This window comes from Megascapheus bottae, chromosome X, assembly GCF_031878675.1.
Source record: "Megascapheus bottae isolate mThoBot1 chromosome X, mThoBot2.hap1, whole genome shotgun sequence".
NCBI lineage: Eukaryota > Metazoa > Chordata > Mammalia > Rodentia > Geomyidae > Megascapheus > Megascapheus bottae.
Genome location: NC_143547.1, coordinates 39,620,753 through 39,632,975, shown reverse-complemented (window position 1 = coordinate 39,632,975; position 12,223 = coordinate 39,620,753). Strand labels below are relative to the sequence as shown.

General features: G+C 46.1%; 1 protein-coding gene across 2 annotated transcripts in view; it reads left to right on the top strand.

Annotated features, from left to right (window-relative positions):
- The window catches only part of Nhsl2 (NHS like 2), a 273,835-nt gene that overhangs the window by 166,554 nt on the left and 95,058 nt on the right, over positions 1 to 12,223 (top strand). Inside the window, exon 1 of one of the 2 annotated variants that reach the window (XM_090327222.1) lies at positions 2,022 to 2,107. The exons of the other annotated variant lie outside the window; for it this stretch is intronic. Coding sequence (XP_090183348.1) covers positions 2,041 to 2,107 — 67 coding nt within the window. The 5' untranslated portion in view covers positions 2,022 to 2,040. Of the gene's footprint in view, positions 1 to 2,021; positions 2,108 to 12,223 lie in introns of those variants that run through there. 2 annotated transcript variants of the gene reach the window in all.

The window sequence follows — 12,223 nt, the reverse complement described above, 5'->3', positions numbered from 1 at the left end:
CATTCCACAGTGAGGTGCAAAGTCCCGGTAGAAGTCACATCCTCTTGTAATTTCTCAACCAGTCTGGGTGAGCCTGAAGTCAGTGGTCTGATAAATGTTTGTGGAATTATTGAAGGAAACTAAAGGTCCCTAGGAGGATTCCAGTTGGACTAACATTTCACAGTTCCTTTCTATGTGTGGTCAACTCCTTTTTATCCTTTATGACCCAGGGCAAGTGTCATTTCCTCTGGGAAGTACCTCAAGCCCTTCCAGACCGACGTAGGGTTTTGGTTTTTTAGTGTTTTTTTTGTTTTTTTTTATATTCCCTCAATATTATTGATCCTTCCTTGTATTGATATGGTCTGTGCTTGTGCTGACCATTCCTCCTTGATGGTGACTTACTTGTCTTGTCTCCAGCACTAGTACAAGACTTGGTCAGCGCTGCTCCCTGGGAACTGTGGACAGAATTCCTAAACCACTGGGAGGGTAATGCGGTAGGTAGAAAGATGTGTGAACAGCCATTACTTTAGAACGCCTGCCTGAAAATCACAAAGCTCTGCTTTACAAGTGCGTCGGTGTCCAAGATCTGCAAGGGTGAAGTTACCGGCTGACCCACACTCACAGTGCTTTGTGGCTGTGACGGACAGACAGCCCCCCCTCCCTGTTCGTGTGAGTCTAATGACATCAGCACTGAGCAGTTCCAAAAAACACTTCTAAGTAAGGGAAGTCACTCAAAGCTGGATAATTAGCTCCGGCAGAGTTGGTTCCAGGAGCAAGCCAGACTCACTGGCAGGCTGTTGGGGCTACAGCTGGCTGAGCCAGCACCACATGCCCCATGTCACTTATCCCTCAGGGCTGCAGCACTCGTGGCTAGAGGCTGCGGCTGTGTGAGAGCGCGCGCATGCGGGGCGCGGATGGATTTTCGGTGGGACTTGGAAGGAGCCCTCTCATTGGCTGCCGAGGGTCCCAGATCCAGTGTGAGAATCTCTGGGTTGCGGGCTCTGCCCTCCCAGGGGGGAGGTAAAGCAGGCAAGGGAGGGAAAGTGGGGAGCGGCTTCAGGTGTGTCTGCCAAGGAAGCAGGTATTCCTGGTGGCTTGCATTGGGCATTCTACCTGCATCTGGCTATGTTAATGGCAAGCCCTGCAGCCTAGCAGCTTAGTGCTCTGCCCAAATGTCTTCAGGTTTCTGTCAGGACTGGAGTGCAGAGCCCACTGTCAGCTGTCACTTCCACAACTGGATCATGTCCCCACTAGAACAGGAAGCCGTGTCACTTAGAATTCCTGGGTAGCACATTCCTTCACTGGTTCCTGTCATACTTCTGGTTTGGGTTCTGTTATTGGCCCTCCTCTCTCCTGCATGCTTCTGCAGACCAAGGAAGCCAGCGATCAGAGCCGAGCAGACGGGTGGGTGGGCAGGCGGGCGGCAGCAGGAATGACAGTGCAGAGAGCTGAGGCAGCCAGGGCCAGTAAGGGCGGCAGAGTGGGGTCCCCGTAGGGCGCGGAGACTGGCCCCACGTGCACACGCAGATGAGGTGGGGGCTGCACTCCGCTTGCGCTACGCTTCCTTTTTGGAACCTGGGCGTTTCGACCTGAGTGGAGCACTGTGTGCAAGGGGGAGGGGGGAAGGGAGGAGGAGAGAGAGAGAGGAAGGGAGCGAGGGAGGGAGGGGGAGAGACAAGGGAGGAGAGGAGAGAGGACAGAGAGGAGACAGAGAGAGAGAGAGAGAGAGAGAGAGAGAGAGAGAGAGAGAGAGAGAGAGAGAGAGAGAGAGAGAGAGAGAGAGAGAGAGAGAGTCCTTGGAGGCTCTAGTCCAAGTGAGAGGGTCAGATCTGGACAATACTGTGCCAGGGGCATAAGTAGGATTTGCAAGAGCCATGTGTGTGAGGAGCACAGCTGAGGTGATGTAAGCACCTGGGGAGGAGCACGGGCAGAGGAGGAGGACGAGGAGGAAGAGGAGGAGGAGGAGAAGGTGGTGGTGGAAGAGGAGAAGGGGGGGAGGAGGAGGCGGCAGCGGCGGTGGTGGCGGCAGCCGGCGTGGTGTAGCTGCCAGTCCAGAACAGAATGATGGGCAACTCTCACCACAAGCAACCGAGGAGTAAGAGCCAAAGCAGGATGCATTCAGCAACAGGTACTCTTCTTCCCTTCCCTCCTTTTCCCGGGTTCCTCCAGCCAGGGCCTCTGCTGTTTATACGGCCCCTGACCCTTGGTGTGACTTGCTGGGGCTAGCAGGGGGCGGGGAGGAGGCCTGTGGGAGACGTGGGTCAAGTCCCAGCTCTCCAGCCCCCGTGCCAAGCTGAATTGCATAAGTCAGAGCTCCCTGAGCTGGCAGGAGCTGTTTCCTTTGCCAGCCACCCTGTGTAGCCTCTCCAGGGTGGCTGGAGTGTCAGGGAAGTAAGCAACGTGCCAGTGATTGAAGTTTATGGCTAGCACTGTGCTTTCTCCCTCATTTCACTAGGCAGAGTCTTGGAACCATGTAAAGCGGATCCTTTCTGAGTTTCCTTTGTTATTCAAACCTCTCGCTCCCCCAGCCCCCATCCCCGCCCCACACATGCACACCTACACCTCTCCTGGCTCTACCTCAGATGCTGCAGGCACCGAGTGAGCCAGAAGAATTGGTTTCTTGCTGTGTAATGCCCCACCCCCCACCTCCCTGCCCCAACCCTGGCAGAGCTCTTCTCCCTGCATACACCCAAGGGAACAGTGCTAAGCCTTGAGTTCATTGCTGTCCTACCCCTTGAATGGGCTGTGCTTTCTCCCTTGTGCCCTTTCACACATGGACTCCACAGTGCTGGTATAGTTTTCCCTCAACTTCTTCCGAGATACTCATAAGTATGGAAATCAGGGTCTGGAGGCAACTTTTCCTAGCTTGCCTTTGCAAGGCAGTGCACTACAGGTGCAGAAGCAATTTCTCTTGTCCCATAACACTCCAACTCTGGCTCCTCCTTCCTAATCCTTTGCCACTTTTTCCACTGCTATCTGGCATTGAGCTTCAAGCACCAGGGTCAGGGACATTTTCTCTAAATGCCCTTCTTCCTTGTACTTTTTGTTTTCCTATTGATGTTATTGTTGTTTGGTTTTGGTTTGGTTTTCGTCCTGGGGATAGAACCCACGACCATGCTCATACATGATAGGCAAGCAATCTATCAATGTACTACATCTCCAGCCCTTTCTCCCTTTCTGTGTCTTGATGGTACCCTTCTTCCCTCTTACCACTCCCCTCACAGGCATCTGGAAGGAACCTGTAGTCTCCTTGTGCCCATTTGGGAAACTCATCTATCATCTAGACCAGTGGGATGGAAGTGAAAGTTTGTGCCAAGTTTAACACAAGTTTACCCTAGGAAAGCAAGTTGTCTTGCAGAAAGCAGGTCATGCTTAGGCCTAGAAGGTTGCCTCTGCTTCTTCCTGGAGACTCAGCTGGGTGTGCACTTGACAATAGTCAATCAAGGTCAACAAGTTCTAAGGGGCGCTCTTAGAAAATGGTGTCTCCCTGAATAAATGGAGAAAGAAACTACAGGAAAATGATTTGGAATGTGTTGAAAGGCCAGGTACACATACTCAGAACAGGGCTTTGTTTGGCCTCCTAGGTGCGTTGAATTTGGACTGAAAAGATTCTGGGTGCTGAAGTGTCCTTGAAATCTTCTGGAGACACATGTTTCTAAGGCCACTATTAATAGGTAAATGGCTCAAGCATCACTTTATTGCATTTTATTTCGCTTCCAGAGACCTGGAGGCTCAGAACCTGCTGAGATTACACAGGCATGCTGTGCACAGCCTACTCTGGGAACCAGTGGATGACTTTCCATACTGGGTGTTGTTACAGCTTGGAACAGTTACTGGAGACTGGTTTCTAATAAGTTGTTTTGCATCTTCCATGTTAGCTCCACTTCAGGTTTACTCCCTCTCAAAGTAGTGTCTGGCAGCATGAGAAAGTGGCCTCATGACTACATTTCCCTCCCTGCCCCTGCCACCTCCTACCCGTTAACTTCCCCAACACCCTGCCTGCTCCACTTTCCATCCCAAGGCTGTCCCTGAACCCCTAAGGGAACACGCTTCTCCCACTGGGAGGATGTAAAGAAAGCCTGCTCACAGGCTCATCCAGGGAGAAACAAGCACATGTTCTCAGTGAGAAGGCAAAGCCTTGGCTATGAAAAGCCCTGTAGTGACTAGGAAAAGTTTAGTAGAGGGGGAAAAAGCATCTCCTCTTTCTCCTGGCCTTAAATCCTAATGGCCTTTCCTCAGAGTTCTGTCTAAGCCCTGTGTTTCTTCTCATTCTCTCCCTCTCCTTAGCATCCCAGGCCACCCTGAGGAGACCACCTCATGTTTGATCTCTTTTGGCCTCTATCTACTTCTCTATGACCAATAAAATGTTGACCCACAAGTAAACAGAGTCAGTTGTGCATATCTGTTATTTTTTTCTTGATCCCTCTCTCTCCTATTTTCTCTTGATGGCACCATATTGCCAGGAACTCAAATCACTTATCACTCTTCTCTGTCTCTTATATCACATTCATCTGTCCATCCATCCATCCATCCATCCATCCATCCATCTATCCATTCCTTCAGCCATCTAGCTCCTAGCCTCCACTTTCAACCTTCTAGAAGTGCCTGATAGAATGTAATCTTCCTCAACACGCTTCTGCTATATCCTAAAGCATTACTAACCGGGGGGAGAAGAAACCAAAATTGTCCCCAAGGTGTGAAGGTGGATTCAAGATGGCCCAGGGAAAATTTTTCCTTTAAATTCTGTATATATTTTAATGTGTATTAGAAAAATATAAGTAGTACATCAAGCTGGAATTTCTCATCATTTTTAAGCCAAAGTAAAGCAAGTCCTTTAGAATAAAATGATTAAGATGTACTGCAGGGAAATGGCAAAAGTTGAGACACTGAATAAACAGTGCTTGAAATTTGAAGAGCACAGCTTCTAGGGAAAGTCTAGGTTTCTTTGCACAATGTAGAGGTCTCTCCTTCAGTGCCCGGGCTCCACCTGCTTCACCAGCCTCACCTGCTGTTGCTGTTCCCCTTTGAATTTAATATGGCAGGTTCATGGTGATGGCTGACAAGAATCACTAATCACCATTTGTGTGATTTGGAAAATTCACTTTCCTCTGTCAGAGCTGTATTTGGCAGCAGGAGTCGCCCCTCCCTCCTCATCTTCGCTTGGCAATTTCCTATTCATTCTTCAAAATGATCATGTAGAGTCACTTCTTCTCTGAAATCTTCCTTGACTGATTGCTATCAACTCTACCAAATTAATTCACAGAACTGGTCACTCTCTCTCCTCTGTACTAATTTTGTTCCTTTTCTACATGGGTCCTCTTGAATACCAGGCAAGCAATTCTATCACTAAGCTACATCCCTTAGCTGATAGGAAATGTTTATTTTCCCTTACAGGTTTTTCAGTGGCTATAACCAGAAAGGGTGGTAGAGAACCATTGCCTAAGGACCTTTGTAATGGGCCAGTAGTGTAGCCTAGTGGTAGAGTACTTGATTAGCATGCAAAAAGCCCTGAGTTCGATTCTTCTGTACCACATACCCAGAAAAAGTCAGAAGTAGTGTTGTGGCTCAAGTGGCAGCCTTGAGCAAAAGTGCTCAAGGACAGTGCCCAGGCCCTGAGTTCAAGCCCCAGGACTAGCAAAAGAAAGAACCTTCATAATGATCTTACACAAGTCCTTTACCTTTGCCACCTCTGATCTCTGGTTTTAAAGGGCTAGGAATCCACGGGTAGGGGTTTCTGAGCACACTCAAAACTGAATTACTAGGAAACCTTTTGTCTTTATCTTTCTAGTGGTACTAGGTATTGAATTCAGAGTCTTATACTTGCTAGGTAGGTGCTATTCTACTTGATCCGCATCCCCTCAGGGCTTCTTGCTTTGGTTGTTTTCCTATTGTGTCTCTCAATCACACCTGAACCAGCCTATATTTCAGTCCTCCTACTTAAACTTCTTGCATAGCTAGAATGAAAGACATGCACTACCTTGTCCAACATTTTTATTTCAGTTGAAGGGCGGGGGGGTGAGATCTCATATGCTTTTTAGCCTGGACCCAGAGCTTCATTCTCCCAATGTTTATTTCCCAAGTATTTAGGATTACAGGCTAGGGAAACTTTTAGAAAGCTGAAATGGACTATTTCACATGAAGAAGGGTGATGATTGAGGATGGGAGAAATACTGTGGGCCTTTGCACTGAAACTGGAGCCAAAAGTGGAACCTGTATGGTTGTGGGACTACAGATTGCAGATGGATGAGCCAAGCCCAGCAGCTGGTCCAGCTAGAAGTGAGAAACCAGCTACAAAGCAGGAGGGGGTGCGGATGGCTGGGGTGGGTGCAGTATGTGGAATCCCCAAAAGACTTTTTAAGTTGTGTTAGTACTAGAAGGCCTGGACTGTCTGTCTCACAAACTGGAACTGATTTCTCACCAGTTCTCAAGCCCCTTTTCCTCTTGAACAAGTATAACTCTGTCACCCTGAATGTATGTGTGCTCATGAATACCAAGAATGTGCAGAGTTGTGCCTATAGGTGCCATCTATTTGAAGTAAGCAAAGGGAAACTAAGATTCATCATATACTTTTATATGCCAATATTTTTCAGCCACTGCTTTATTTTTACAACAACCCCAGACAGGGATTACTAATGCCATGATATGGACGAGGAAACTGAGACCCAGAGGGATGAGTTTTCTATGTTCAAAAGAGTGAGTTGTGGAGCTAGGATTTTGGCCCAGGTCTGTCTGTAACTCAGGCCTGGATCTTTACAGCTGTGGCAGGAGATGGTAACCCTGGAGACCAGATGTGGTAGAAGGGAGGGAAGTGTGGCTTCATTCTGGTAGCACAAGCAAATCTCTATAGCAACAAAGACTGCAATGCCTAGGTTGGTAGAAATCCCACCATATGCCTATTTGGTGGCATGTTTATATTGTTGGAATAATTGAACCACTAGAAGCTCTGTCTTAAGTCTGGAAGCTAAAGTGGGGTATGCTTGAGCTAGGAAGAAAGTGGAGAGTTCTTGGATTTCTGCCTAAGCCAGGTGTTGAGACAGACTTCAAATTCAGAAACAACCGGTGTCCTGCTGGTTTCCAGAATCCCTCTCCCCCAAAGCAGATGCACTAACACTGTAGCAAGGTGACCTGTGCTTCAATATCACATACCCCCACTTCCTACCCTCATCCTCCTTTCTCTATATAAGCAGAACAAGAGAGCCATTTATTAGGGAGGTGTGTGTGTGTGTGTGTGTGTGTGTGTGTGTGTGTGTGTATCAGTATTGCATCTTGAACAAATGACCTGGGCATTGTCCTTTAGCTTTTTTACTCTACTACTTGAGCCACAGCTTCACTTGTGGCTCTTTGGTGGTAAACTGGAGATAAGAATCTCTTGGATTTATCTGTGTCTGCCCTCAGATTTCAGCCTCCTGAATAGTGAGGATTACAGGTGTGAGCCACTGGCACCAAGCTTAAGATCCATCTCATTGCAAGTACAAGGCCCTGTTGCAGCTGGCCTGGCCTTGCCCTGTTTGCAAATTTATTTGCTTCTGTCCATCATTGATAAGGAACTCAATTGAGGCTCATGGGGAGAAGGGACAATTCAAAACTATCTCTATGCTATGCTATACAAACACCTCAGAAAAAGAAGCCCCGCACTGCTAGATCAAATCTACACTCCTAGGTATTTGGGATTCATAGGCTGAAAGTGGGAGGATTGCTGTTTGGCAGCCTGGACCAAAAATTAAAAATGTTAATGAGACCCACTTCAACAACTGGGCACAATGGCCTGTGGGAGAGTGGAATCAAGATGATCACAGTTCTAGGATAGCCTGGACAGGAAAAGTTCAAGAACCTTATGTCAAAAGAAGTTGGAGCTGGGTACCATTGGCCCATGCCTGTAATCCTAGATACTCAGGAGGCTGAAATCTGAGGATCATTGTTTGAAGCCAGTCTGGGCAGGAAAGTCCATAAGATTCTTATTTCCAACTAACAATCAAAAAACCAGAAGTTGAGCTATGGTTCAAGTGGTAGAGTGCTAATTTTGAGCAAAAACACCCAGAGACGGCTGTCGGGTCCTGAGTTCAAGTTCCAGAAAAAGTACTAAAAAAAAAAGATGAATGTGGATATGGTGGTACACACCTCTTGTCCCAGCTATGATAAGAAGCAAAATCTAGCTGGATGCTGGGGTTTCATGCCTGTAATCTTACTATTCAGGAGGCTGAGCTCTGAGGGCCACATTTCAATGCCAGTCCGGTCAGGAAAATCTGTGAGACTATTCTCTCCAATTACAAAGAAGTGGCACTCTGGCTCCAAGTGATAGAGTGCTAGCCTTGAATACAAAGAGATTTGGGACAGCACCCAGGTCTTGAGTTCAAGCCCTAGGACTATCAAAAAAGGAAGCAAAATCTAGGATTGTGGTCCAGGCATGTACTTGGGCAGGAATCAAGACCCTATAACAAAAACAGCCAGTACAAAAATAAAGAAACAAAAGGAAGGAAGGAGGGAAGGAAGGAAGGAAGGAAGGAAGGAAGGAAGGAAGGAAGGAAGGAAGGAAAGAAAGAAAAATAGGAAGGTGGAGGGAGGGTTGGTGGTACTGCTCAGCAGTAAAGCACCTGCTCAGCAAGTAGAAAGTTCTGACTTCAAACCCTAGCATGGGAAAAATAATATCTGCAAATAAATACACATTGAGAAGAGAACTATAGAAAGAAATTAGAACTTGATTGAGTGGCAGACGTGAATTTCTTTTTCCTTTAGATTTCCAATATTGTTATAATATTGTTTGTGGAAATACTAAAGACAAGTCACATGGAACAATTACGATGGCAAATCATTCAGTCAAACCAAGAGACCAAATCATATTTCCTTGAGCCAACAACCCTTGAAAGACAACAGTACAAAATTAGGCTCCTTTCTTTGTGGAAAGAGGAGCCACAACGGAGGGAGAGACAGCGTAAAGTTAGTGTATGAGACTCCATGTTAGAATGCAAGTTCAGACCTTTATGTTAGAGGTCTGGCAAAAACTATTTCATCCACTGTATCCTGAGTTTCTTTGTAGCGGAAGGCTTATAGCAATAAAGACAATTAATTTGAAAGGTTATGGCCAAGAGCAAATTATCCAAGATTTCTTTAAGGGCATTGTGGTGTTAAATACTGCACATAAATCCTCACAATATGTATACAAATACTTAGGAGCAAAACTGTTAGTAATTTAGTTTGAATGTATCATGTGGTAGAAATTTGGTCCTCACTATGGCTGTATTGAGGCAGTTGAACCATTAAAAGGTAAGACCTTATATAAGAGAGTTGGGTCATTGGGGGTATTCTCCAGGAAAGGATTATAGTAATTTTCATGATGCCCCACTGAGTTCTCACAAGAACAAATTGTTATAAATTATAAGAGCAAGCCTGGCCTCTGAATCCCTCTGGCTTCTTGTGTCATCCTGTGATTTATCCTTTTCATACATGCTTCTACCATATGCCATGTTGTGATATAGCTAAGGAGTCCCTCACTCCAGGCTCAACAGATGAGACCTCCCAGTACTAGAATTTCAGGTGCCAAAAATGTGAAATGAATAACTTTTTCTTCATAAAATACCCTCCCTTGGGTTATTTTGTGGTAGCTCCAGAAAGCAGACTAATACAGATATTATGACCTACCTCCACTGCCAACAAAGTCAATCTGGGCCTATGCCACTGGGTGGCTTCAGGTGGCAGATGCTTTATCTTCTCTGAGCACTGAGAGTACCATTAAAAGTTGATGCAGCAAGTGCACATTTCTAGTTTTAGGTTTGAAAGGGAAATGAACAGGAAAAAAATTATGGATTTTCCTCTTCCTTCTCTAAAATGCTTAAACTCTGTGAAGGAGATTAGAATAACTGATGAAGAACATGAAGACTTTCACAGCTGCTCGGATTCTCAGCCAGAATTAGCTATTCCCAAATCATGTATCACACAGCTTCTATTACTTCCTTGGTCAGTACTTCTTTCAAAGAAAATCGTTGTGATAGTGAAATGAACTCCCTGGAGGGTAAGATAGGTTTGGAGGGGGTCTTGGAAGAGTAGTGTTTGTATATGGCCATGACTATATAGGAGAGGGATGGAAAGAGAAGAGAGCGGTTGTATGTATATCTGTGTGTATATTGTATATACACATGTGAATGTGTTCTGGGGATGGAGCTCAGGGCATTGCATATGTTAAGCAAGTATTCTATCACTGAGCTATATCACCATACCTCCCCCATGATTTTCATTATTGTTTTTTGGCTGTACTGGGGTTTGAACTCAGACCCTTATACTTGCTTTACCATTGGACTCACATTCCCAGCCATTTTTAGTTTTAGCTATTTTTTGAATAAAGTCTTGCTTTTATGTTCAGTTTTTTTGGACTGGGATCCTCCTATTTAGGCTTCCCTCATCTGTGATTACCCCTATTCTCAATCTCCTGACTAGCTAGGATTACAGAACTAGCCACCACATCTGGCTGTGTCATTTTTTGCCAGTCCTGGGGCTTGAACTCAGTGCCTGAGCACTGTCATTGAGCTTTCTCAAGGCTAGAGCTCTACCACTTGAGCCAAAACACCACTTCTGGCTTTTTCTGCTTATGTGGTACCGAGGAATCGGACCCGGATCTTCGTGTATGCTAGGCAAACACTCTACCACTAGGACATGCTCTCGGTCCCTGTCTCATGTTTTATGCCAACATTGAAAAAGCATACTTTTGTCTGTGTCATGTTGAAACACAGATACTTTAATTTTTTCGCCAGTCCTGGGACTTGAACTCAGAGACTGAGCACTGTCCTTGGGCTTTCTCTTGAGCCACAGCATCATGTCTGGCTTTTCTTCTGTGTATGTGATACCAAAGAATTGAACCTGGATCTTCGTGCATGCTAGGAAAGCAGTCTACCACTAGGCAAGACTTCCAGTCCCCAGATATTTAATTTTATCCATTTGATGCAGTGCTGAAGAACCCAGGTATTTTAATAAATGTGAGGCTGGGTACTTAGAAACCACTTATCCCTTATAAGTGTTTCCTTTCATAGATCCACAGAAATGAGGTGACATTCCCAAGGTCACTCAGATATAGAAATTAATGTGGACATATGTGAATTAATGCACCTTCTATCTGGCAAATATCATATAACACTTTTATTAATTATAATAAAAATATCCAAAAATGTTTAAAAAAAAGAAATTAATGTGGGCACTAGTCCAGCTGCTCCCCCACCTCTACTGCCATCCCTGCCATAGACTTTTTCTTGTGACCTCTGAGAGCTTCTTGGAACTGTAGTAAAAGTGCCAGGGGCCACTTGGCCATGCAGTGTAACCATTATCTAGCTGGGAGAAGCCAAACAGGCCTCTGCCATAGAGGAGTCTCAAATGATGCTTGAGATGACAAAGAAAGATGTCCCTGGTAGGAAGTCCTACACACTGACAGGCCAGCTCCTCATCACTCCTAGATCTTACCTTCAAATGAGCTAGGCTGGCGCGGCCTCCTAAATGCCATCTGTGTCCCTATGGAGTAAATGGGCTTTGAATAAAAGCTTGATTTTCTCTCACCGGCTCATTTTCTATTTCTGAAATGACTTTGCTGTCCAATTTTCTCCCAGCACAGATGGAGGGGTGTGGGGGTCCCAGGAGCAGGATGAGGCTCCCAGTTGCCCCCTGTCATTTCAGTAGAGTATATGGTTTGAATCTTGTTCCTGGCATGGGGGAGAATGGCGCAGAGCCACCCCTCTGAATTCCTTTTGTGCCCTTGGCACAATGGGTGGGCGGTACTCCTCTGTGCCTTTAAGATGGACGGTGATATGACCATGGTACCCAGGAGCCTGTTGACCACACCTGCTGTGTAATGAGCAAGGAATACATGCATGTGAGCCATTTGAGAACTTGCTCCTGGTTTGGGGCTTCTTGGCTTCCCAGGCCGAGCATCTCAGACTTCTCCTGGTCCATGGCTCAATGTTGCTCCTTCTGCCTTCTCCATGCCACATACACAGGCCTGGAGCTCTTGTTTGGCTTTTTTTTTTCCACTAATGGACTTGAACTGAGGGCCTGAGCACTGTCCTTGTGCTTTCTCAAGGCTAGAACTCTACCACTTGAGCTGTAGCTCAAGCACCACTTCTGGCTTTTTTCTATGTATGTGGTACCAAGGAATTGAACCTGGGTCTTTATGCATGCTAAGTGAACACTCTACCACTAAGCCAAACTCCAGGCCCCTACTTGCTTGACGTTTATCCTCATGTCTGCACTCTATCACTTGAGTCACAAC